The 26,620-nt window shown below is 39.7% G+C and overlaps 1 protein-coding gene across 1 annotated transcript in view; it reads right to left on the bottom strand.

Moving 5' to 3' along the window:
• Positions 1–26,620, bottom strand: part of MGAT4D (MGAT4 family member D) — an 85,754-nt gene that overhangs the window by 29,967 nt on the left and 29,167 nt on the right. Inside the window, exons 2-3 of the mRNA XM_062199075.1 lie at positions 8,427–8,585; positions 4,465–4,602 (exon numbers count right to left, since the gene is read on the bottom strand). Of these exons, the coding sequence (XP_062055059.1) occupies positions 4,465–4,602; positions 8,427–8,585 (297 nt within the window). The remainder of the gene's footprint in view (positions 1–4,464; positions 4,603–8,426; positions 8,586–26,620) is intronic.

Below are 26,620 nucleotides of genomic sequence, written 5' to 3'. Positions count from 1 at the left end.
TGTTTTCTATTTGAGAAAATTCCCACTTGCAGTGGATTTTTATTAAATACGTTCAAGTGACTTCAAGATGTTCTCGGCCTGGAGGATTCTGGTCTAGTGGAAGTAGGACTAATTACTTCCCATCTACAATAGCTTTCATCTAACTGGGTGCAAAATGTTACAAACTGATTGATACTCTTGTTCCTGAGGGAATACTGAAACACAAAACAGCAAAAAACTGTGGAATATTTTCATCGGTGAAAATATGGATGAAGTCATTTCTAAATCATTTGATTGTATGAATCCATGCTCCTAAATGACTCTTTTAAAAGATTAATTTCATTTATTCGGAAGTTAGAGTGATAGGGAGAAAGGGAAAGACAGAGCAAGAAAGAGATCATTCATCCTTTGATTCACTCCCCAAACAGCCACAACATCCCAGGCTGGGCCAGGCCAAAGCCTGGAGACTGGTGCTCCATCTGGGTCTCCATGTGGGTAGCAGAGGCCCAAGGACTTGGGCCATCTTCCATTGCTTTCCCAGGTGCATTAGCAGGGAGCTGTATTAGAAGCTGAGCAGCTGGGATTTGAACCTGAGCTCCAATATGGGATGTCAACATTTCAGGCTGCAGCTTAACCCACTATGCCACAGCATCAGCTCTCTAAATGACCTTCATTGTCCAATAATGACTGAAGCACTGGGGAAAATATGAAGATTCTATCAGGGAAATCTGACCAAACTCAATCTTGGCTGCACCATTGCCTGCCTGGATGGCACACAGCCTCTCTAGCCTCACTGTTTCCATCTGTAAGATGGCAATGAAGACTTCCAAAACGGTTAAGCGAGGAACTCAGACAAACCTCTTAGTAATAAGCACTAATGAAACTAAAAATAAAACAAAAAAAATTGTCAAAACAGTTATTTCATGGTCCTGATCTGCAGTAGAGATGTTTATTTAGAAAAACTACAGTAAGAACTGTAAGAATCAGTATTTTGGTGATAACTACAGAGTTTTAATATATTTTCATATGTTTGCGGGCCTTTGCATATTCTTTTTCATGAAATCCTCATTTAAGCTCCTGCCCACTTCTCTATTAAGTTGTCTGTACTTTCTGATTTATTTCTTACTGCTCTTTATATTTTCAGAATATAAACCTTTTGTCAGTTATATGTGTGACAGATATCATTCTCATTCTGGGTGCCCTTTTCAATGTTTTGCCTCTTGAAAAATGTAAACTGTTCATTTTAGTGCAGTGAAATTTATCAATCATTTCTTTTTATAGTTCATGCTTTTAGAGTCTTGTTGAAAAAATTTAGCTTATCTTCAGATCATAAAGATCTCCTGGTGAGTTGTCTTCTCCATGCCTTATTGTTTGCCTCTTATATTTAGACCTACAATAAACCTGGAATTGATTCTTATGGATGGTGTGAGGCAGGAACCAAATTTCAAGCTGAGAAGTATGCTATAAATGTAATTCCTTGGATGACTTCCCATGCCTTAGGGTAAAGAATGAATTTACAAGATTTACAAGGTCCTTGTAAGTTGGTCCTGACTTATCTTTTCTGTCTCAAGAACCCTCTCTTCTCAAACTGACCAAATCTCTCTCTGTCAACTTCAGGCCTTTGTGTATGCCGTTCCTTTCGTCACAAAACACTCTTCTTTCCCTGTGATGGTTCTACTGCTGTTTTAGGGTTCCACTGGACACTCTGACCACAAATTTACACCTGAGCCTTTGTAATTAGGCTGGAAATGACCGCTACGTATTCTCATGTCATCTCTTATAGTTACTTATCAGGCCTTTTGTGGTCATTCATTCAAAGCAAGAACATCAAGTTGGTGAGAGTAGACACCCCTTCTCTCTTGATCACCATTACAAATCCAAGCACTAATATAACGACAGGCACCTACTAATGTCAAGAAATTTGGGAGGAATAAATGAATGGCCAGCCCCTTCATTACTGGAGCTCTGTCCCTCATCTGGCTACAACTATGCATGCACAACACATATCTTTTCTAGGACTTCTTACTGTCAAACCTGATGTATTTCTTTTCTTTCTTTTTTTTTTTTTTTTTTGACAGGCAGAGTGGACAGTGAGAGAGAGACAGAGAGAAAGGTCTTCCTTTTCCGTTGGTTCACCCCCAATGACTGCTGCGGCCGGCATGCTGGGGCCGGCACAGCCAGGAGCCAGGTGCTTCTCCTAGACCTGATGTATTTCATTTCCTCTATTCAGATGGCCATCTTCTACTTTTCCACTGTCCACCACCTCTCAATCTTTCCCCAATGTAGCTTATTTCAATTTTTTTTTTTTTTTGGCCTTTCAAGTCACTTGAAAGAAGTCACTTCCTCTAGAAAGTTTTCCTTAATTCCCTTAGTGTAAGTTATGTGCCTCACCCTCATATTTCTCTCATCATGGCACTGGTCACTTTAGACTATAAGGACCTCGACACTTGTATCTGTGAGGCTGAGACCTCACATATCCCTCACCAAATCCCCTGGGTCTAACATGTGTCCAGAACAGAGAAGCAGTTGTTCACTGGGCAAGGAAGAGGACTTCACAAAGGAGTCGGAGTTTAAGCTGGAAAGTCATATTGGATAAGGGGGCCACATCACAAATCCGTTGTCTGTTGGGAGCAGGTGATGTGTTCGTTACAGGCAGTGACCAGCACATGCAAAATACATGAGGATCTCAAAGATATTGGCCTGTTTCAAGTGAGTGGCTTGGGGTTTCTGGAGAAGAAAGTGGCAGAAGCTGAGATTTTGTGCACATATCCCATCAAGGAGTCAACTTCATTCCATGTGCACTGAGCGTCTATTGAAGGATTTGAAGCAAGAGTGAAGTATGATCAGCTATAAATTTTAGTAACATATCTCTGAGGAAAGTATAAAGAATGGATTGACTTCAGTAAATCTAAGGCTATGGGAAAAAATTACAAGTCTATTTCAATAGACCAGGCAGGAAATGATGACAGGCTCAATCAAATATAGGCAGAGAGGGGCTGTAGAGCACAGAAATTACCCAAGATACACTCAGGGTACAGAACAAATGAGTCTGATGGTAAATTGTCCAGCAGACCAAGTTATGGGCTTCAATACTTTTGTGTATCTTTTATGTGTTAGGATCTTTTAGTTGCCAAGAATAAATCTCCTGCAAATTGCCTCTGGTATGGAGAAAACCTTAGCTACTGCAGGCATTTAGAAAGTGAACCAGTGGACAGAAAATCATCTCTGCCTCTCTCCCTCCATCCCTATTACACTTTCAAGCAGATGAAAATAAACATTAAAAATATGATTATGAACGTCATTGTTTGAGACTAGGAAATAGCTGGGAAATGAGGAAATTATTCAGGATTTAGCACAGCTCTGATAATGCCACCCTAAGATCCCACATGATGGATTCTATTTGTGCCTCCTATCTCTGCCTCCTTCCTTTCACTCTGTATCACGGCTTCTGCTGTATTTCTTGATGCTACGATGAAATCTGATGGAGCTAGAGTTTTCCAGTTGTGAACTCAAACGGTTCCTCAGTCTATGCTGCCATTTTCTCAGGCATAAAATAGAGATGATAATAATGGCCTCTATTGCACTGGGTGAAGAGAATGAGAAAAATGGGGGAAAAAAACATAGAACTCAGCATGTGCAACACACTAAGGATTCAGTAGACTTGAACAATGCCCTGAGACACCTGCATCCCAACACAATCGGCTTCGTTAATATGTCGGATGCAACTGATACAGAACAGTACTACTTATTCCCCTGGAACTGACTACAGCAGGGGTCATCAAACCTCTGTGAAGGACCAGAGAGAAAACATTGTTGACTCTCGGGCCAGTCTCTGGTATGACTTAACTCTGTCTTCACAGAACAAAAGTCGACACAGACAGTACTTCAAGGAATAGCTGTGTTCCAACAAAACTTTACATAAAAATGAGCAGCCCACGATCTTGACCTAGGGTGACTCATTCACTGGAATGAATGGAGTTTGTAGGAATGGCAGGGATCCTGAGCCTTGGTCTATCAGGCCTGCTTCAAACTGCAGTGCCTCTTCTTTTCTTGGATACCTGTGTGAGCCTGAACTCATTCCTCAAGGCTCATCTCGTATTATAAAGTTTTGCTGCCTTCAGTCCCAGAAAGATGGAGAAACAGGAAGATAACCAAGTAAGAATATATTCGTATTTATCAAAACCAAGGAAAAAAGATTTGCCATTCACTTAACAGACATTTAATGTCTATTTGACCTATACTGACTTGTTTTCAAAGCCTCTGTATTAAAATGGAATTTGAATGCAAGTCACCAAATGCTTATTAAATTATTATGTTCTGCCAGACAATATATTGACTTCCATTTATCCAAATTAATGCCAGGTAGGTTAGTGGTGTACATATGAATTAAAGTATAATATTAATGGTTTACATTTTAAAACTTAAAAATAAGTCTCCAAAGATCAAAATACCTGTATTTAATTTCTTAATTCTAATTCTTCTTACCGTCTCTCCTTCCTTTGCCAATGATTATATTAGGATAAATACTGTCTGCTTTTTTTAGATGAGGAAAAAAGAACTTTAAGTCTTCCAGTGTATTAGCAACTGTTTCATTCTGATTTCTTGTATTCACTTTCTTTTCAGCTGGAAGAGAAGAAAAACAGGGTTGCTGAGTGTGTGACTACAGAGTATCTTCTCCATCTGATACAATTTTCAAAAAATGAAATTTAATAACTTAATTTACAGATTGGTATTGAATGCATAAGAAAATATTCTAAAATGTGAATTATCCAAACCACAATGCTACAAACTGTAGTAAAAAGATGACTGACTCATATTTATTTTTAAATTAATATTTAATTTAAGCATATTACAATGGGTGAGAGAACCAGAGAGCAACAGAACTGTCAGTTCCAAAGGAAAGGAGTATAATGAAGCATGCTATAATTGGTTTCTTTTGCTACTTTGATTAACATCACTTCATTACAGTTTGTATCTTTATAACTTTGTTTGTAGCCCTTAATATTTAATGACTACCACTCATTAGAATATGACATTATAATTTTGAAAAAGAAAGATAGCATTGGAGGCCAACACTACTCAACTTTAATTCATACTTTATACAGCTAATACTGAGATAAACCTACACAAATATGGTTGTTGAACTTTGACAAAGTTGCAAAGACAATTCAAAGCAGAAAAGACACTTGACAAAATGGTGCTGGAATATTTGGATATCCATTTGAAAATAACTGAATCTTGATCTGTACTTCACAAAATTTACAAAAATTAACTCAAAAGACTTCCCAGCATACATGTAAAACATATAACACTATATGGATGGGTGTTTGGCCTGGTTAATAAGGCACCAGTTGGGATGTTCATATCCCAAGAGTGCATGGGTTTGACTTTTGGCTCCACTGTGATTCCAACTTCTTGCTGATGCACACCTTGGGAGCAGTGGTAATGCTCCAGTAGTTAGGTCCCTGGCACCTATATGGGATACTTGAATTGAGTTCTCAGCTCAGGGTTTTGGCCTGGCCCAGCTTTGGTTGTTCTGGGTATTATGGAATGAAGATAAGAAGATGGAAGATCTCTGTCTCCCTCTGGTCCTCAATTTAAAAACAAAGAAAAAACATAAAACTCTGAAATTTTCAAAAACATAAAAGAACGTCTTCCTGACTCTGAACTAGGTAAATTGGTGATAAGACACAACATAATAATATATAAAATAATACATAGAGGAAAAATTGATAAATGGAACTTCTTCAAAAAGTTTAAAATGTTTGCCCTCTGAAGGGCATCATAAGGAAAATAAAAAGACAGGGACTAGAATAAAACATGCGAGTCACACGTCCATCTGGTAAGTATCCAGGGTAACACGTGGAATTCTCAAAACTCAACAAGAGGGGTGGGTTTTGGTGCAGCAGTTCAGTCACTGCTTAGGATACCCACTTGCCAAACAGAATGCCTGGGTTTATGTTCCAACTCTGCTCTCAATTTCAGCTTCCTGCCAATGTGCACCCTGGGAGGTAGCAAGTGATGGCTTAATTGCCTGGATCCCTGACACCTACATGGAAGACCTGGATGGAGTTCCTGGCTCCTTCCTTCTTAATAGTTGGGATGCTCATATCCTGATTGGGGAGTAAACCAGCAGGTGGGAACATTCTTTATCTCCCTCCATCTTCTCTGCCTCTCAAATAAATTAAAAAAAAAAGAAACACAAAGTGTAAAAATACTGTTTCAGTACTAGTTATAGCATCACTTCACATTAGACAACACATTAAGGACAGATCCCACGTGGGGTGTAAGTACACAGTGACTCCTGTTGCTGACTTAACAATTTGACACTCCTGTTCATGGCGTCAGTAATCTCCCTAGGCTCTAGTCATGAGTTGTCAGGGCTATGGAAGCCTTTATAGTTCGCTGACTTTGATCTTATTCCGATAGGGTCATAGTCAAAGTGGAAGTTCCCTCCTCCCTTCGGAGAAAGGTACCTCCTTCTTTGATGGCCCCGTTCTTTCCACTGGGATCTCACAGAGATCTTTCATTTAGGTCTTTTTTTTCCCCATGGTATCTTGGCTTTCCATGCCTACAATACTCTCATGGGCTCTTCCACCAGATCTGAATGCCTTAAGGGCTGATTCTGAGGCCAGAGTGTTGTTTAGGACATCTGCCATTCTATGAGTCTGCTGTGTATCCCGCTTCCCATGTTGGATCCTTCTCTCCCTTTTTGATTCTATCAGTTAGTATTAGCAGACACTTGTCTTGTTTGTGTGATCCCTTTGACTCTTAGACCTATCAGAGCCATCAATTGTGAGCTGAAATTGATCACTTGGACTAGTGAGATGACATTGGTACATGCCACCTTGATGGGATTGTGTTGGAATCCCCTGGCACATTTCTAACTCCACCATTTGCGGCAAGTCTGATTGAGCAGGTCCCAAATTGTACATCTCCTCCCTCTCTTTTTCCACTCTTAAATTTAACAGGGATCACTTTTCAGTTAAAATTTAAACACCTAAGAATAATTGTGTGTTAATTACAGTATATAAAGATAATTGGAAATGAAAAAAAAACAACCTGGTGTTAAATTGGAAATGGCATAGAAAATTAATTAATTTTAAAAAAATAGTATGTAGGATCTCTGTCTTTAATGTGCTGTACACTGTTATTTAATGCTATAACTAGTACTCCAACGGTAGTTTTTTCACTTTGTGTTGCTATATGGGGCAAACTGTTGAAATCTTTACCTAATATATACTAAACTGATCTTCTGTATATAAAGAGAATTGAAAATGAATCTTGATGTGAATGGAAGGGGAGAGGGAACGGGAAAGGGGAGGGTTGTGGGCGGGAGGGAAGTTATGGGAGGGGGGAAGCCATTGTAACCCATAAGCTGTACTTTGGAAATTTATATTCATTAAATAAAAGTTTAATAAATGAAAAAAAAAAAAGAAAAGAAATTCAGGCAGAATCCAAGGTAGCAATTTCTGCATAACTAGCCAAAGAATAAGCTACAGTTAAGAGCCAGCAATCCATTCTTAACATGTCTATGAGACAAATAACAACCAAAAAAGCTGGTTTTGGCTCAGACTTCCCTATAAGGTAACTTGGTTCATCATCTTTAACACTCCCAAAAAAAAAAAAGAAAAGAAAAGAAAACAAACCACCCAATTAAAAATGAGGAAAAGCTTTGAACAGATGTTCCTCCCAAGAAATATTTGGATGACAAATCAACACATTGAAAAAATGCACAACATAGTTAGTCATTGGTGAAATACAATATGAAATATATGGACTATCACATGGCTGAATAGTATTTTTTTTTACGATTTATTTTATTTGTATGGCAGAATGACAGAGTGCAAAAGAGAGAGAGAAGGAAACTCCCATCCTCTGGTTCATTCCCAGTATGGCTGCAACAGTTGCAGGCTGGGCCAGGACAAAGCCAGGATCGTGGAACTCCTTCTGGCACTTGAACTGCTGCTCCAATATGGGATGCTGGTATCACAAGTAGTAGATTAACCCTCTGTGACACAATGCCAGTCCCCGAGTGGCATTTCATTGTATGGTATACGATGGGTACAGACTCTTTACTCTTTAACCAACTGAAGGCATTTGGAATGTTTTCAGTTTGAGGTGATTATAAAATAAATGTTGCTACAAGCATTCATGTACGTTTTTTGTATGAAGAAAAGTTTTCTTCTTTTAACATGAATATCTAGAAAGCAGGATTAATGGGGCTTATAGTAAGTGTATTTTCAACTTTGTAAGAAATTGCCAAACTGTTTTCCAGAGTGGTTGCACCATTTAGGATTTCCTGCCACAATGTGTGAGCATTGCAGTCACTCTGAGTTACTATTAAGAAGGCATTAAATCTAAATTTTCAAAAAGAAAGCATAAAATAAGCAAACAACCACACACACACACACACACACACAAAACAAAAACAAAGCAACACAAACCTAAGCTCCCTGATACTTTTTCTCTGTTTGTAATATCATTTTTCATTTGATCGAAGGCTTCCATCAGCTCTCGGCGACTATTTTCAGCTCTGTTTTTTAAATGTTGCATGGTTTCTTTAAACTCGAACATATGGTTTCTACAGTTAGTTAGTTGGTTACCTGTAAAGAAAACATATATTTGTATGTTTATACATGTAGCTATGTATCACATAATTTTCTATAACACATATAAAATGTAAGACACGTGCTTCTGTATAGCAATATATACAGCATTATGTAACTGCATATATATGTACATGTGTGTAAATATATATATTATCAAGAATGAGAAAATCTGAATAGTAACATGCAGAAGGTGGAACTGTCAATGATTTTTGTGTTCCTCTATGTTTTCCAGATTTTCCATATTGTGTATGTATTATTCTTGTTGTTAGAGGGAAAACCCATTGATCCACCAAAATTTACTTCTATGAATTTATCTGAAAAAAGTGACCAGGACTATGTGCAGAGATTCGACATAAGGATGTTCAACACAGGCAACAGTATTTATTACTATAAAAAAAATAGAAATGATCTAAATGCTGAAATTTGATAAATAGGAAATTTACTAAGTAACTGAAGGAATATTATTTGAAGAGTTCTGGTGTCTTTAGCATTATCTCATGTATAATCTAATCCTGGTTTAGTCACTTCATATTTATGCAACTTCAGGCAAGCTACTTATTTCTGTTAGGCTCTGTTCCTCCATGGGTGCATGGATATATAAGAATCCCTGTCTCAGGACTGTTGTGAAGATGTAATGATATTGAGGGCAAACCATTTTGGAAAGCACATGGGATAAGCTTTGAAACATAGCATAAATATTCATCTCTTATCAATGGACTATTCTTTATTCATTTATCAATGGAATACTCTGTAGCCATGAAGAACTACTTTGCAAAACAGTATTGTAAAACAATTGCATAAATTACATTAAGAAAAAGTACATATATGTATAGCAAAGAAGAGTAAGTGTCGGGGTGGCACTGTGGCACAAATGGGTTAAGCCACTGCTCATGGCATCCCATATCAGAGCACTGGTTCTAGTCCTGGCTACTTCACTTCCAACACAGCTCCCTGCAATGACTAAAGATGCTGTGCCAAATGTTGTCCTGTAATGGTAATATTTTAACCTCTTTATTTCCACCTCTTCATCTACCCTTCTCTTTCTCTATTTTTTGATCTGTGCTATTCTAACCTAGAAATATAAATTTTAAAAAATTATATATATATATGATTTTTTAAACATGTGCATCTTATTTTTAAAATGAATTTGGCTTTATGTATTGCAATTTGTAACCACTTTAAAATAATTATTTACATTTAATTTTCTATTGGATGGGATTTATGCATCTCTAAACATTTCTACACCACAGCTTCCTCATTCTTAACTTGATTTTGAATCTCCCCTCAGTTATTTGTAAGACATTTTTGAGTACATTTTTAAAGGAATGGTACGTGTCAAAATCCCTTATATTTATGAAAATTTTTCGGAGAGCAGAAAGATGGTGGAATAGGAAGGGAGCACACTGATAGTCCGGGGAGAGACAGTTTAATAAAAGTGGAGATACTGCAAGTTCAAGGAAGAATAGGGGAAGAAACAGCAAAGGAAACTCTTCCAGAACTAGTGATTCACAGTGGACCTGCGTGGAGAGCGTGGGAGCCCACAGTTCGGGGCACCAGCATCAGACTCAACACACCAGCGCTGGAATGCGAGGTGAGCCGAACCTCAATAGCCCGAGACACCAGCAAGAAAGTGGAAGGAGACTAGAGGGAACAAAGCTTGAAACCCCGTGGGGAAAAGTTCACCAGGCTAACTAGAAGAGAGAGAGAGAGAGAGAGAGAAAAGTGACCAATACGGACATGAGTTTCTCTCTCTCCGCTCACCTCTCAAAGGCGAGCAAGACAGAGCAGGCGCCATTTTGGACATATGTCATAAGCAGGGTGACCTCAGGTCTGCACCGGCCCTGAGCCTAGCAGAAACACGTGACTCTAGGGAGGGGAGAAATAACAGGAGATTGGGACCTAGGGAATATGTGCTGCTAAAGAACTGAGACTGTGAAAAAAGAGACGGTGGGGGAGAGAACTCACGGAATTCACGTGAGTACTCTGCAGAGATGCTATAGTTCGGTGGCCTTGGCAACCCAGATTCCCTGTATGGTCCTTGGGAAAGAGCTTCTAATCTCTGGCTCCTGTGGGTATATCATTCGCCTACTAACTACCTCCAATTCCGTTCAGCTGTGCGGAATTACTTCCCTTTTGAATCAAAAAGAAAGAAAGGAAGGAAGGAAGGAAGAGAGAGAGATTTACCACACCTATCGTCACCTTTGACACACCCTTAACCCTGAGGAACCAAACAGAGCTCTCAGGCCACACCCATCTCAAGTCTCTAAGGCTCCATCAAAAGCAGACAGTCCACTTATTCTAGAGTCATATTATAAAAAGAAAAAACACCACAGTGAAGAAACAAAAGAGTATCTCTAATATGTCAAACAACAAACGCAAAAACCGAGGTAACAAGAACAAGGAAGACACTATGACGCCACCAAATGAACAAGACACCCCCAATTCAAGATTATGGTGATGATGAGATAGAATAAATGCAAAAAGCAGATCTCAAAAAATTGATAAGAACATTAAGAAGTTCTCAAAAACAAATTCTTGAAATACAGAAATCTTTAATGGACAAGATAGAAAATCTCTCTCGTGAAAATGAAATATTAAGGAGGAATCAAAATGAAATGAAACAACTAGTAGAACAAGAAACTGTGATAGTGACGAGAAATCATAATGAAATGAAGAATTCAATAGATCAAATGACAAACACATTAGAGAGCCTTAAAAACAGAATGGGCGAAGCAGAAGAGAGAATATCAGACTTAGAAGACAGAGAACAGGAAAGGAAACAGGCAAACCTAAGAAAAGAAGAAGAAATTAGAAATCTAAAAAATATTGTCGGGAATCTACAGGATACTATTAAAAAACCCAACATTCGGGTTCTAGGAGTTCCTGAAGGCATGGAGAGAGAGAAAGGATTAGAAGGCCTTTTTAGTGAGATACTTGTAGAGAACTTCCTGGGTTTGGAGAAGGACAGAGACATCCTAGTACAGGAAGCTCATAGAACTGCTAGTAAACATGACCAAAAGAGGTCCTCACCACGACATGTTGTAATCAAACTCACCACAGTGAAACATAAAGAAAAGATCCTAAAATGTGCAAAAGAGAAATGTCAGATTACTCTCAGGGGATCTCCAATTAGACTCACAGCAGACTTCTCATCAGAAACCCTACAAGCTAGAAGGGAATGGCGAGACATAGCCCAGGTACTAAGAGAGAAAAACTGCCAGCCCAGAATATTATATCCTGCAAAGCTCTCATTTGTGAATGAAGGTGAAATAAAGACTTTTCATAGCACACAGAAATTGAAAGAATTTGTTGCCACTCGTCCTGCCCTGCAAAAGATGCTTAAAGATGTGTTACACACAGAAACACAGAAACATGGTCACCAATATGAAAGAAGGTAAAGGAAGGAAACCTCACAGCAAAAGATCACAGGAAGCTCAATTTCTCTTTGACATAGAATTAAACTCTGATGCTCTGTTAAAGCAATGTGTTAAAGTAATCTATTATGTTCTCTTGATGTCTGTTAAATTCTAATTGTTCAAAAACACCTGAATTTTTATTAAGAGCGATGGGTTATTTAAATATGTGCTTATTTTCAAAGATTTGAATAATCACCTAGTAACAACGATCATATTTGGTCTATATTATGTCGTGATTTTAAGGAATCTTATTTCAACCAGATATTTTGGATTTTGAGCCTTCTTGGCATTCTTGACAGGCATTCAAAAAATCAAAGTTTCAAACAATCTGGACTCTAAAATTTCCAGTAAATCTTGGACTTTGGTTTTTCCAGTTTGGGCCCAACTGAAAAAAATCAAAGGACCTATGTCTCTCATCTTATAGAGACACCAACTAATCAGTCTATTTGGATTATATTAGAAGTACTACTGTCAAGATGTGACGTGATACTAAATTTTAAGTTTCTATAATGGCAAATGCTATTAATACAAATGTTTGAGAATTAAAAAGTCTAATGATCTTGTGTTACTAGACATGATAGTTATCTTAATGAGAAAGCCCCAGAGGCCTAAAGGGTTAAATAATTGTAAAATCCTACAGGTGCTTACAAAAATACTGTGAAGTAAGCAAGTGCCTCTTGTTGGTTGATGAGTTTATAATTTTAAACATGGCGACTTAAAGTCTTTTGTCATCCACAGTTACATATCATTAGCTGCTCATAAAACTAAAGCGTTGTTGGTTCTGTGTTTAGCGTCCTCCTATAGGTTCCTATGGAGTTTTTCCAGCCACTTTTATTGTATTCAGTACTTTGGGATGGCTCTGTAAACAGATGAAGCCAATAATATATTAACAGTACCAACTGAGAGAAAGTATGGTTAACTGAGGTTACTAAAAACAAAAAGCAATTCAAATCAATTGGCAATCTAAAAAAAGAGTTAAAGATTTTAAAAGCTATTATTAAAATTGCTATATTGGTCTACTATGTTATATATGTGTACATATTGTATGTCCACATGGGAAAATTTTATTAAGAGTTTTATTTTAATTGGCTTATAGATAATATTGTCCATAAATTTAAGCTGCTAAAATTAATCAAAGATACATTTTAATTCGTGTGACCTGAATCTCTGCATCATATGTTTTATACTTGTTGGTAGAAAGAAACTAAAAACATTTTATATGGTTGTGCTTAAGTTTACTGGTTAAACAAACTACACCATGTTAGATATTTAAGAGGTGTTTCCAAATACATGATTCTTAAAATTTATAGAAGGTATTGGACCTTCTGGTAAATGTTTTCTTAAGTTGTTATCTAATGGTTGAAACTGTTTGCTAAGTATTCATGTGATATTGCTATTGTCAGCAAGCGATCTAGGACTTGCTCCCTCATTTCTCGATTCTAAGCCCAACTTGTTCTTTCATTTCTCTATTCTCTTCAAGGTAGGTAACTAATTCTATTATGAAGGAATCTTTAGGACGCACAATTTAATCTTTAGACCTTATAAAAGAGATGGCTAACATTTTTCTGTAATAGCATAGACAAAATAAGAACTTAAATAATAATCTCATAGCTAGATTTACTTCGCCATCAGCAAAGTATACAGTAAGCAGAAAAAACCTCCCTTTCAGACCAAAGGGATAGAAAGTTTTAAAGTGAGAATATAATTTTCCACATGGGCATTGTCTACCTTAGAAAAACTACTACAGAACATGCCTGTGACTATAGACTTGTAGTTCAGGCCACCCAAGATTAGAGATGGGACTTGGGCACTCCCTTGACTTGCATCCTCTGGTCTGCTTTAACACAAACCAGGAGGAAAAGAAAGCTCGGCATCAGAAGCAATGGGTGGCAGGCCTATTAATGGCTGATCTGTACAGTGATCTGCCCTCAAGGAGACCCAACAGGCCAGTCCACTGCAGTGGCTTTCAATGTGGTAAGCCTGGGCTTCAGCAGAGTCAGCTTGTGAAGAGCCCTGGCAGCTCTGCCAAGAGTTGGATCACTGGAAATGGACCTGCCCTGGAGTCGAAGGATGCCCAGGTCAGAGCCACAGATCGTATTGGCTCCAAGCTGAAAAGCCCTTCACTCAGCCCAACTTCCAAAGTGACCACTGCAGCTGAGGGGACGGCCAAGCAGGGTCAGCAACATTGCAGGCAGAACTGTAAATTTCTTGTTAGAGATGCCACCTGCCTTGACCTGGCCAGCTCTCCTCCCAGACCAGCTAAGTAATGAAAGTCAACAGGGTGCCTTCCCCCAGGTGGTTCACACCTCCCTCAGGATGTACCCCATGTGAAGAGATAGATAGGTCTGGGCCTCTTAACTTACAAGGCCTAAAGCCCAACAGATTGTTACCAGGCCCCTTCTGTCAGATTCTATTTTCCTCTCAATCAGAAAACTTAATTGTAGCTTAGACAGCACCTTTCTTAGCTCCTCTAATAATGACTCTGTCCTTTGTTCTAGACCCTGTCTAGCGCACTTGGGCCTCGTTCCTTTGTAATCATAACCTGTACTCTACCACTAATGGCTCTACTCCCAACCTGTGTGTACTGATGGTCCTCTTCCCCACTTAATGCTGTATAATTGTTCAAACCTGGTAAATGCCACTCTTAGGATCATTGGTTACTATCCTCACCCTGTCTTTTATGACCTTGTCTAAATATGATCAGAGTCAGCGAACTTGGAAGGCTTCCATAACCTTGGCAACTCATGACGACAGCCTAGGGTGGTTACTGGTGCCATAAACTAGAGTGTCAATTTGTTGGGTCAACAACAGGAGCCACTGTGCACTTGCTCCTCATGTGGGATCTCTGTCTTTAATGTGCTGTACATTGTGATTTAATGCTATAACTAGTACTCAAACAGTATGTTTCACTTTGTGTTTCTATGTGGGTGCAAACTGTTGAAATCTTTACTTAATATATACTAAACTGATCTTCTGTATATAAAGAGAATTGAAAATGTATCTTGATGTGAATGGAAGGGGAGAAGGAGCGGGAGAGGGGAGGTTTGTGGGTGGGTGAGTGGGAAGTTATGGAAGGGGGAAGCCGTAATCCATAAGCTGTACATTGGAAATTTATATTCATTAAATAAAAGTTAAAAAAAAGAAAATTTTTCGTTGCCTTTATATATAAATAATAACTTAATCTGCATATAAAATCATTCAATTACAAAAGCTTTTTCCTTCCAATTGCTTATCCATATAGCTCTGGTTGTTTTTCACTCTGAGCTTTGCCCTGTACAGCATGCTGAGTCATCCGTGATTGTCATCTAGTTGAGTTATTGAACCAAGTTGGGATCCCAGTTGTTAACAATGCCATTCCTCAGGAGTACTCTCTGTGTTTTGCTTCTATCTCCTTGCAACCTCTACTCTAATATACACATGCACACACACACACACACCACTTCCCTTGTATGTATCCCTGACATCTTTGGACCATTTCTTACCTCCATGACTGTAGCACATTCCACAGGTTGTCTACCCAGTATACAATCCTAGTCTTCTTTTGTTCCCTTTTACCCATAGAGCTGTGATTTTGCTGGGGGCAGCAAGGCATTAGCTAAAATTCCTTGATTTCCAAGACTGTAGCAAAATCAATAGGGAGCTTCATGTGCTTGGATTGGGACCTCTCCCTCCCAGACTCTCTACCTGTGGTATCAGAAACCAAGAGGGAGACCCAGAGACTTCTATGGTCAGAGTAAGACCCTCCCTCTTAGCCTTCACACATCTTTCAGCTGGGCTCAAGAAGTAACTGCAGAATTTTCTGTGCCGCTGACCACAGACACACCCCTGTCTTTTCCCAACACTCAGTCTCCTCACCATGTTCTTTGATCCCATCAAGGCTGATCTCATTAAACCTCTTATCCCAGTTTCTGATGCCCAGGCTACTCCCCCTCTTCTGTACTCTGCTTTCTACAGGGCTCTATACATCACTCCCAAGCTTTCCAACTCTACTCCTCATTTCTTCCCAGTGCTGGAAAGCCTTGTGCTCTAGAGTTCAAGATCAGTCATTATTAAAATTGCATGTATCTTGCCCTCTTCTCTGAAGTTCCCTTAGGTACCCTGCTCTCACTGAAGCTTGGTTCTTCCCTGAGGACACCACCTCCCCTGCAGCCTGTTTCAGGTGGTGGCTGTTTTCTCTCCCACACCACTTAAACTGAGGCTGGGGAGATGTCCTATCGCCTCATTGCTGCTTCTAAATCTTTCTCCCACCTTTCTTTCCAACATGCATCAGCATTTCCTTCAATGACATCAGATGACACTTCCACTTTCTCTCCCTATGCAACCATCTTAAGATTCATGAGTCTCTCTCCCTCAATCCTTGAGGACTTCAGCACTATCATTAGCAATAGCTACTGGCTCCCATAATCTGCATTGCAAACATCTCAATCTCTTGTCACCACCTCCCAAATTGCCAAATTGTTAATAAAATGTATTTCTATAGCATCAATTGTAATAGGCAAATAATATTTATTATATGTAAAACATTTTCTTTTTTAAAAAATTATTTAAGGTATACAAATTTCATGTATTTACTATATAAAGATTCAAGAACACAGTGATACTTCCCACCCTTTTCCCCCTCCTGCCCACACTCCCACCCTTCCTCTTCTATTCCCTCTCAATTTTTAAAATGAACTATTTTCAGTTTACTTTATACTCATAATATTAACCCTACACTAAGTGAAGAATTCAATAAATAGCATGATGAGGAAAAAACACTGTTCCTCAACATTAGAGACAAGGGCTGTAAACAATCATTGCATTTCATTCCTATATATTGGATTTTTGGTACTCTATTAGTTACCACAGATCAGGGAAAACATATGGCATTTGTCTTAGGAAGACTGGGCTTATTTCATTAAACATAAGGGTTCCCAGTTGCATCTATTTTGTTGTAAAAGTGAGGATTTCATTCTTTTTACAGCTGAGTAGTATTCCATAGTGTATATATACAGCATAATTTCTTCTTTTTTCCCCCAAAGAAACATTTTGTTTAAGGAATACAAATTACATAAGTACAACTATAGGAATATAGTGATTCTTCCCACCATACCTGCCCTCCCATCCATTCTCTCAACCCTCCTCCTCCTCCCTCTCCCATTCCCAGTCCCATTCTCCATTAAGATTTATTTTCAATTAAATTTACACACAGAAGACTCTATACTAAGCAAAGATTACAACAATTTACACACACACACACACATACACACACACCAACTGTTTGAGATCAAGTTTTACAGTTAACTCTGATAATACAACTCGTTAAGGACAGAGGTCCTGAACGGGAAGTTAGTACACAGTGACTCCTGTTGTTAATTTAACAACTAACACTCTTTTTTTTTTTTTTTGACAGGCAGAGTGGACAGTAAGAGAGACAGACAGAGAGAAAGGTCTTTCTTTTTCCATTGGCTCACCCCCCAATGGCCGCTGCAGCCGGCGTGCTGCGGCTGGCACACCGTGCTAATCTGAAGCCAGGAGCCAGGTGCTTCTCCTGGTCTGTCATGCAGGTGCAGGGCCCAAGGACTTCGGCCATCCTCCACTGCACTCCCGGGCCACAGCAGAGAGCTGGACTGGAAGAGGAACAACTGGGACAGAATCTGGCGACCCGACCAGGACTAGAACCCGAAGTGCCAGTGCCGCAGGTGGAGGATTAGCCTATTGAGCCACGGCGCCAGCCCACAACTAACACTCTTATGTATGAAGCTAGTGACCACCCAAGGCTCTCTACCTGAGCTTTCTAGGCTATGGAAGCCTTTTGAATCCACAGACTCCATCAGTATTTAGACAAGGCCATAAGCAAATTGGAAGCTCTCTCGTCCCCTCAGAGAAAAGTACATCCTTCTTTGATGGCCACTTCTTTCTGCTGGGGATCCTTGATGTAGAACGTTTTTTGCTACAGTGTCTCAGCTTTCCATGCCTATAATGCTCTCATCGGCTGTTCAGTCAGACTAGGATGCCTTAAGGGATCATTCTGAGGTCAGAGTGTTACTTAAAGTGATTTTCATTCTATGAGTCTGCTGTATGAACTGTTTCCCATGTTGAAACATTCTCTCCTTTTTAATTCTATCCATTATTATTACCAGGCACTTCTTCCTATTTATATGATCAATTTAACACTTAATCTTATTTATATGTTCACTTTAACACTTAATATGATCACTTTAACACTTAAGATGGCATTTTTATCACCCAGCTTAATGGGATTTGGGACCCATAGCAAATTTTTTAAACTATACCCTTAGAAGTAAGTCCTAAGGAATGTATACAGAACTATACACCTTTACAGTTATATGCTTTCTCCTCCCTCTCTTATTCTCACTCCTATTTTTTACTGAGATCTATTTTCAACTGACTTTATACATGTATGATTAACTCTTTGTTAAGAGTTCAACAAATAGTATGAAAAAAAAAAAGCCTGTTCCTTGACAGTCAAGACAAGGGCTGTTCAAGTCATTGCTTCTTGGAGTGTCAATTTCACTTCTACAGATTTTCTTTTAGGTGCTCTATTAGTTATCACAAATCAGAGAGAACATATAGTATTTTGTAATTTATTTGACAGAGTTATATACAGTGAGAGAGAGAGACAGAGAGAAAAGTCTTCTTTCCATTGGTTCACTCCCCAAATGGCCACTACAGCCAGCATTATGCCAATCTGAAGCCAGGAGCCAGGTGCTTCTTCCTGGTCTCCCATGAGGGTGCAGGGGCCCAAGGACTTGGGCCATCCTCCACTGCCTTCCCGGGCCATAGCAGAGAGCTGGACTGAAAGAGGAGCAACCAGGACTAGAACCTGGTGCCCATATGGGATGCCGACACCACAGGCAGAGGATTAACCAAATGAGCCACGGTGCCGGCCCAGAACATACAGTATTTGTCCCTTTGGGACTGGCTTATTTCACTAAGTATGATGTTTTCCAGATTTGCCCATTTTGTTACAAATAACCAAATTTCTTCTTTTTTTTAAACTGCTGTGTAGTATTCAATAGAGTTCATATCCTATAACTTCATTACACAGTCTTCAGTTGATTGGCATTTAGGTGGACTCTATGTTTTAGCTATTGTGAATTGAGCTACAATAAATATGGGAGTGCAGATAACTCTTTTATTTACTGATTTCATTTCCCTTGGATAAATTCCAAGGAGTGGGATGGCTGGGTCATATGGTAGGTCTATATTCATATTTCTGAGGTATCGCCATCCGTCTTCCATAATGGTTTTACCAGTTTACATTCCCGCCAACAGTGGATTAGGATACCTTTATCTTCACATTCTCACCAGCATTTATTGTTTGTTGATTTCTGTCTGAAAGCCATTCTAACTGGGGTGAGGTGAAGGCTCATTGTGGTTTTGATTTGCATTTCCTTGATGGCTAGTGATCCTGAACAATTTTTCATGTGTCTGTTGGGCCATTTAGATTTCCTCTCTTGAAAAATATCTAAGTCCTTTGCCCCTTTCTTCACTGGGTTGTTTGTTTTGTTGTTGTTGAGTTTCTTGATCTCTTTATATATTCTGGTTATTAATCCCTCATAAGTTGCAAGGAAATGATTCTGCCTCCATGTAGGTGTGGTCTAGAGCAGTCAGGTCTGACCAAGGTCATCATTCAGATGACTCTGTCCTTCTGAAAGCAGTAAAGAATGAGATGCTGGGGTCTGGCATCATACTGTAGGGAGTTAAGCTGCTGCCTGGGATGCCGGCATTCTATAAGGGCACCAGTTTGAGTCCCTGCAGCTTCACTTCCAATCCAGCTCTCTGCTAATGTGCTTGTGAAAGCAAAGGATGATGGCCCAAGTGATTGGGCCTCTGCACCCTCCTGGGAGACCTGGAAGAAGCTGCTGGCTTCTGGCTTTGGTTCAGCCCATCCCCCACTGTCGCTGTCATTTGGCGAGTGAACCAGCAGACGATATATCTCTGTTTCTCCCTTGCCTCCACCTCTGTAACTCTGCCTTTCAAGTAAATAAATGAATCACTTTAAAAAAGTGAGATGGTGGGAGAAGTTAAAATGCTCTCCTTGGCGGGGTGAAATGAAGGTATTCCCTTGAAGGAAATATGGGCTCAGTAGAATATGTTGTCATTCCTAGCTTGTGTCATGTGTCTGCAGGGCCATGATACAGTAGGAGATGCAAGTAGGAGAGAGAAAGCCAGAGCAGGATTCTGAAGAATAATGCCTGAGCAGACACTTAAAGGAACAGGAGTTATTAATCAAGAGAGCAAAGAAAAGCAAACTGGTTAAAGCACAGTATGGGAAAGGCAAAGTGGCATTGCCAAAACATAGCATCTACAGATCACTACTTCAGAGGCAACATGAAAAAACTCAGAAGAGAGACAACTGATTATGCTCATTTTTAGATACTGCTATTGAGAAGGAGCTTACAGCTTTCCCTCTAAGCTTGAGTATTTCTTAAGCTTTTATGATTAAAAAAATCTTCTAATTTGAATTTGAATAAAAGAGAAACAAGTGGAGGCATAATCTGAAATAATCATAGCACTTTCATTAAGTTTCTTTACAATGTGTGTATATAGTGTAGTCCACTCCATAGTACATGTTTGTTGTATTATAGTGATAAGAGGATCTCTCCTACTTCTCTTTCCTCCATTTTTCCCAGGTAACTTTCTTCTATCTTGGAGCACCACTGTAGACCATCATGGGAACAGCTACTTCAGTAGAAAGGCAAGGCTGAAGATTAGTGCAATATTTGTTTTAGAAAAAAAAATCAGTCTGGGGACATGAATTTGGTTGGGATGCTGGTTAAGATGCATGTGTCCCAAAGCTGAGCAAATAGGTTTCCGTCCTGGGTCCTAGTTCCAGTTTCCTGTTAATGCAGACCCTGAGAGACAGCTGTGATAGATCAAATTATTGGGTCCCTGCTACCCACATTGGAGATTTGGATTGAGTTTCCAGCTCCTGGCTTCAGCCCAGCCTAGCCCTGGATGCTGTGTGTATTTGGGGAGTATATTGGCACATGGGAGCTCTCTCTGTATCTCTATTTCGCTCTTTCTGCCTCTCTCTCAAATAATAAACAGACACATACCAGGGGATTCCAATTCAATCCCATCAAGGTGGCATGTACCAATGCCATCTCACTAGTCCAAGTGATCAATTTCAGTTCACAATTGATCACACTGATAGGACTAAGAGTCAAAGGGATCACATAAACAAGACTAGTGTCTGTGAGATACTAGCAGAAAATTTCCCAGGTTTGGAGAAGGACAGAGGCATCTTAGTACAGGAAGCTGATAGAACCCCTAATAAACATGACCAAAAGACATCCTCACCACGACATGTTGTAATCAAACTCACCACAGTGAAACATAAAGAAAAGATTCTAAAATGTGCAAGAGAGAAACGTCAGATTACTCTCAGGGGATCTCCAATTAGACTCACAGCAGACGTCTCATCAGAAACCCTACAAGCTAGAAGGGAATGGCAAGACATAGCCCAGATACTAAGAAAGAAAAACTGCCAGCCCAGAATATTATATCCTGCAAAGCTCTCATTTGTGAATGAAGGTGAAATAAAGACTTTTCATAGCAAACAGAAACTGAAAGAATTTGTTGCCACTTGTCCTGCCCTGCAAAAGATGCTTAAAGATGTGTTACACACAGAAACACAGAAACATGGCCATCAATATGAAAGAAGGTAAAGGAAAGAAACCTCACAGCAAAAGATCACAGGAAGCTCAATTTCTCTTTGACATAGAATTAAACTCTGATGCTCTAATCAGTCTATTTGGATTATATTAGAAGGACTGTCAAGATGTGATGTGGTACCAGACTGTAAGTTTCTATAATGGCAAATGCTATTAATACAAATGTTTGGGAATTGAAAAGTCTAATGATCTTGTGTTACTAGACATGATAGTTATCTTAATGAGAAAGCCCCAGGGGCCTAAAGGGTTAAATAGTTGTAAAATCCTACAGGTGCTTTCAAAAATACTGTGAAGTAAGCAAGTGCCTCTTGTTGGTTGATGAGTTTATAATTTTAAACATGGCGACTTAAAGTCTTTTGTCATCCACAGTCATATATGATTTGCCGTTCATAAAACTAAAGCGTTGTTGGTTCTGTGTTTAGCTGTCCTCCTATAGGTTCCTATGGAGTTTTTCCAGCCACTTCTATTTTATTCAGTTACTTTGGGACGGCTCTGTAAACAGATGAAGCCAATAATGTATTAACAGTACCAACTGAGAGAAAGTATGGTTAACTGAGGTTACTAAAAACAAAAAGCAATTCAAATCAATTGGCAATCAACAAAAAGAGTTAAAGATTTTACAAGCTATTATTAAAATTGCTATATTGGTCTATTATGTTATGTTATATGTGTGTACATATTGTATGTCCACATGGGAAAATTTTATTAAGAATTTTATTTTAATTGGCTTATAGGTAAGATTGTCCATAAATTTAAACTGCTAAAATTAATCAAAGATACATTTTAATTCGTGTGACCTGAATCTCTGCATCATATGTTTTATACTTGTTGGTAGAAAGAAACTAAAAACATTTTATATGGTTGTGCTTAAGTTTACTGGTTAAACAAACTACACCATGTTAGATATTTAAGACGTGTTTTCAAATACATGATTCTTGGCCGGCGCCGCGGCTCAATAGGCTAATCCTCCGCCTTCCGGTGCCGGCACACCGGGTTCTAGTCCCGGTCAGGGCACCAATTCTGTCCCGGTTGCCCCTCTTCCAGGCCAGCTCTCTGCTGTGGCCAGGGAGTACAGTGGAGGATAGCCCAAGTGCTTGGGCTCTGCACCCCATGGGAGACCAGGATAAGCCCCTGGCTCCGGCCATCGGATCAGCGTGGTGCACCGGTTGCAGCGCGCCGGCCGCGGCGGCCATTGGAGGGTGAACCAATAGCAAAGGAAGACCTTTCTCTCTGTCTCTCTCTCACTATCCACTCTGCCTGTCCAAAAAAAAAAAAAAATACATGATTCTTAAAGTTTATAGAAGGCATTGGACCTTCTGGTAAATGTTTTCTTAAGTTGTTATCTAAGGGTTGAAACGGTTTGCTAAGTATTCATGTAATATTGCTATGGTCAGCAAGCGATCTAGGACTTGCTCCCTCATTTCTCTATTCTAAGCCCAACTTGTTCTTTCATTTCTCTATTCTCCTCAAGGTAGGAAACTAATTCTATTATGAAGGAATCTGTAGGACGCACAATTTAATCTTTAGACCTTATAAAAGAGATGGCTAACATTTTTCTGTAATATCATAGCCAAAATAAGAACTTAAATAATAATCTCATAGCTAGATTCACATCGCCATCAGCGAAGTATACAGTAAGTAGAAAAAAAAACCTCCCTTTCAGACCAAAGGGAAAGAAAGTTTTAAAGTGAGAATATAATTTTCCTCATGGGCATTGTCTACCTTAGAAAAACTACTACAGAACATGCCTGTGACTATAGACTTGTAGTTCAGGCCACCCAAGATTAGAGATGGGACTTGGGCACTCCCTTGACTTGCATCCTCTGGTCTGCTTTAACACAAACCAGGAGGAAAAGAAAGCTAGGCATCAGAAGCCATGGGTGGCAGGCCTATTAATGGCTGATCTGTGCAGTGATCTGCCCTCAAGGAGACCCAACAGGCCAGTCCACTGCAGTGGCTTTCAATGTGGTAAGCCTGGGCTTCAGCAGAAGTCAACTTGTGAAGAGCCCTGGCAGCTCTGCCAAGAGTTGGATCACTGGAAATGGACCTGCCCTGGAGTTGAAGGATGCCCAGGTCAGAGCCACAGATCTCATTGGCTCTAAGCTGAAAAGCCCTTCACTCAGCCCAGCTTCCAAAGTGACCACTGCAGCTGAGGGGACGGCCAAGCAGGGTCAGCAACATTGCAGGCAGAACTGTAAATTTGTTAGAGATGCCACCTGCCTTTACCTGGCTAGCTCTTCTCCCAGGCCAGCCAAGTAATGAAAGTCAACAGAATGCCTTCCCCTAGGAGTTCACACCTCCCTCAGGATGTACCCCATGTGAAGAGATAGATAGGTCTGGGCCTCTTAGCTTACAAGCCCTAAAGCCCACCAGATTATTATCAAGCCCCTTCTGTCAGGTTCTATTTGCCTCTCAATCAGAAAACTTAATTGTAGCTTAGACAGCACCTTTCTTAGCTCCTCTAATAATGACTCTGTCCTTTGTTCTAGACCCTGTCTAGCGCACTTGGGCCTCGTTCCTTTGTAATCATAACCTCTTCTCTACCACCAGTGGCTCTACTCCCAACCTGTGTGTACTGATGATCCTCTTCCCCACTTAATGCCATATAATTGTTCAGACCTGGTTAATGCCACTCTTAGGATCATTGGTTACTATCCTCACCCTGTCTTTTATGACCTTGTCTAAATATGATCAGAGTCGGCAAACTTGGAAGGCTTCCATAGCCTTGGCAACTCATGACGACAGCCTAGGGTGGTTACTGGTGCCATAAACTAGAGTGTCAGTTTGTTGGGTCAACAACAGGAGCCACTGTGCACTTGCTCCTGATGTGGGATCTCTGACCTTAATGTGCTGTACATTTTGATTTAATGCTATAACTAGTACTCAAACAGTATGTTTCACTTTGTGTTTCTATGTGGGTGCAAACTGTTGAAATCTTTACTTAATGTATACTAAATTGATCTTCTCTATATAAAGAGAATTGAAAATGAATCTTGATGTGAATGGAAGGGGAGAGGGAGAGGGGAGGGTTGCGGGTGGGAGGGTAGTTATAGGAGGGGGAAGCCATTGTAATCCATTAGCTGTACATCGGAAATTTATATTCATTAAATAAACGTTAAAAAATATAACTAAAAAAAAAAAGACTAGTGTCTGAAAATACTAACTGATAGAATAAAAAAAAAGGGAGAGAATGATCCAACATGGGAAGCGGGATACACAGCAGACTCATGGAATGGTAGATGTCCTAAACAGCACTCTGGCCTCAGAATCAGCCCTTATGGCATTTGGATCTGGCTAAAAAGCCCATGAGAGTATTTCAGGCATGGAAAGCCAAGACACTCCGGCAAAACAAAACAAAACAAAACAAAACCTAAATGAAAGATCTCTGTGAGTGAGATCCCAGTGGAAAGAGCAGGTCATCAAAGAAGGAGGTACCTTTCTCTGAAGGGAGGAGAGAACTTCCACTTTGACTATGACCTTTTCTAAATATGATCTGAGTCGGTGAACTCAAAAAGCTTCCATAGCCTTGGCAACTCATGACAAGAGCCTAGGGTGATTACTGATGCCATAAACAAGAGTGTCAATTTGTTAAGTCAACAACAGGAGTCACGGTACACTTACTCCTCATGTAGGATCTCTGTCCTTAATGTGCTGTACATTGTGATTTAATGGTATAACTAGTACTCAAACAGTATGTTTCACTTTGTGTTTCTGTGTGGGTGCAAACTGTTGAAATCTTTACTTAATATATACTAAACTGATCTTCTGTATATAAAGAGAATTGAAAATGAATCTTGATGTGAATGGAATGGGAGAGGGAGTGGGAGAGGGGAGGGTTGTGGGTGGGAGGGAAATTATGGCGGGGGAAGCCATTGTAATCCATAAGCTGTACTTTGGAAATTTATATTCATTAAATAAAAGTTAAAAATCATAAAAAAATAATAATAAAAAACAGATAAGTAGATATTATAGAAAAATTCTATCCTGGTCAAAACTTATGGGATATAAAAGCAATGGTTCCAAGAGGAATGTTTATAGAAATAAATGCCAGGGCTGGCATTGTGGTTAGTGGGTAAAGCAGTTGCCTGCAACAATGGCATCCCATATGGGTGCCAGTTTGAATTCCCACTGTTTCACTTCTCATCCAGTTCCCTGCTGTTGTTCCTGGGAAATCAGTAGAAGATGGCCCAAGTCCTTTGGCCCCTGCACCCACATGAAGACCTGGAAAAAGCTTCTGGTTCCTGGCTTCAACCTGGCCTAGCCCTAGCTGTCATGGCCATTTGGGGAGTGAACCAACAGATGGAAGATCTCTTTTTGTCTCCTTTTCTCTCTGTAAGTGCCTTTCAAATAAATAAATCTTTTTTTAAAAAAAAGGAAGAAACAAGAAAGAAAGAAAGGAAGGAAGAGAAAGAGAGAGAGAGAGAGAGAGAAAGAAAGAAAGAAAGAAAGAAAGAAAGAAAGAAAGAAAGAAAGAAAGAAAGAAATGCCTATATCAAAAACCAAAAAAGCTCTCAAACACACAGCCTAGCATGACACCTAAAGGAACTAGGAAAAGAGCAAACTAACTAAGCCTAAAGTTAATGGAAGGAAGGAACTAATAAAAACCAGAGCAGACATAAATGAAATAGAAACTAGAAAACAGCAGAAAAGATCAATGAAACAAGGATGTTTTTAAAAGTTATTTATTTAAGAGGTTGAGAGAGAAAGAGAGACAGACTGACAGTGACAGCGATTTCCCATCTTCTGGTTCACTCCCTAAAGCCTATAGCAGCCAGGGCTGGGCCAGGCCAAAGGCAGAAGCCAGGAACTCAATCCAGGTCTCCCATCTGGGTGGCAGGGACTCAACCACTTGAGTCATCTCCTGCTGTCCTCAAGAATACACATTATCAGGGAGCTAGAATTGGGAGCCAGAGCTGGGACTAAAACCCAG

Source organism: Lepus europaeus, chromosome 8 (genome assembly GCF_033115175.1).
Source record: "Lepus europaeus isolate LE1 chromosome 8, mLepTim1.pri, whole genome shotgun sequence".
NCBI classification, from domain to species: Eukaryota; Metazoa; Chordata; class Mammalia; order Lagomorpha; family Leporidae; genus Lepus; species Lepus europaeus.
This window is presented reverse-complemented; position numbering and strand designations above follow the sequence as displayed.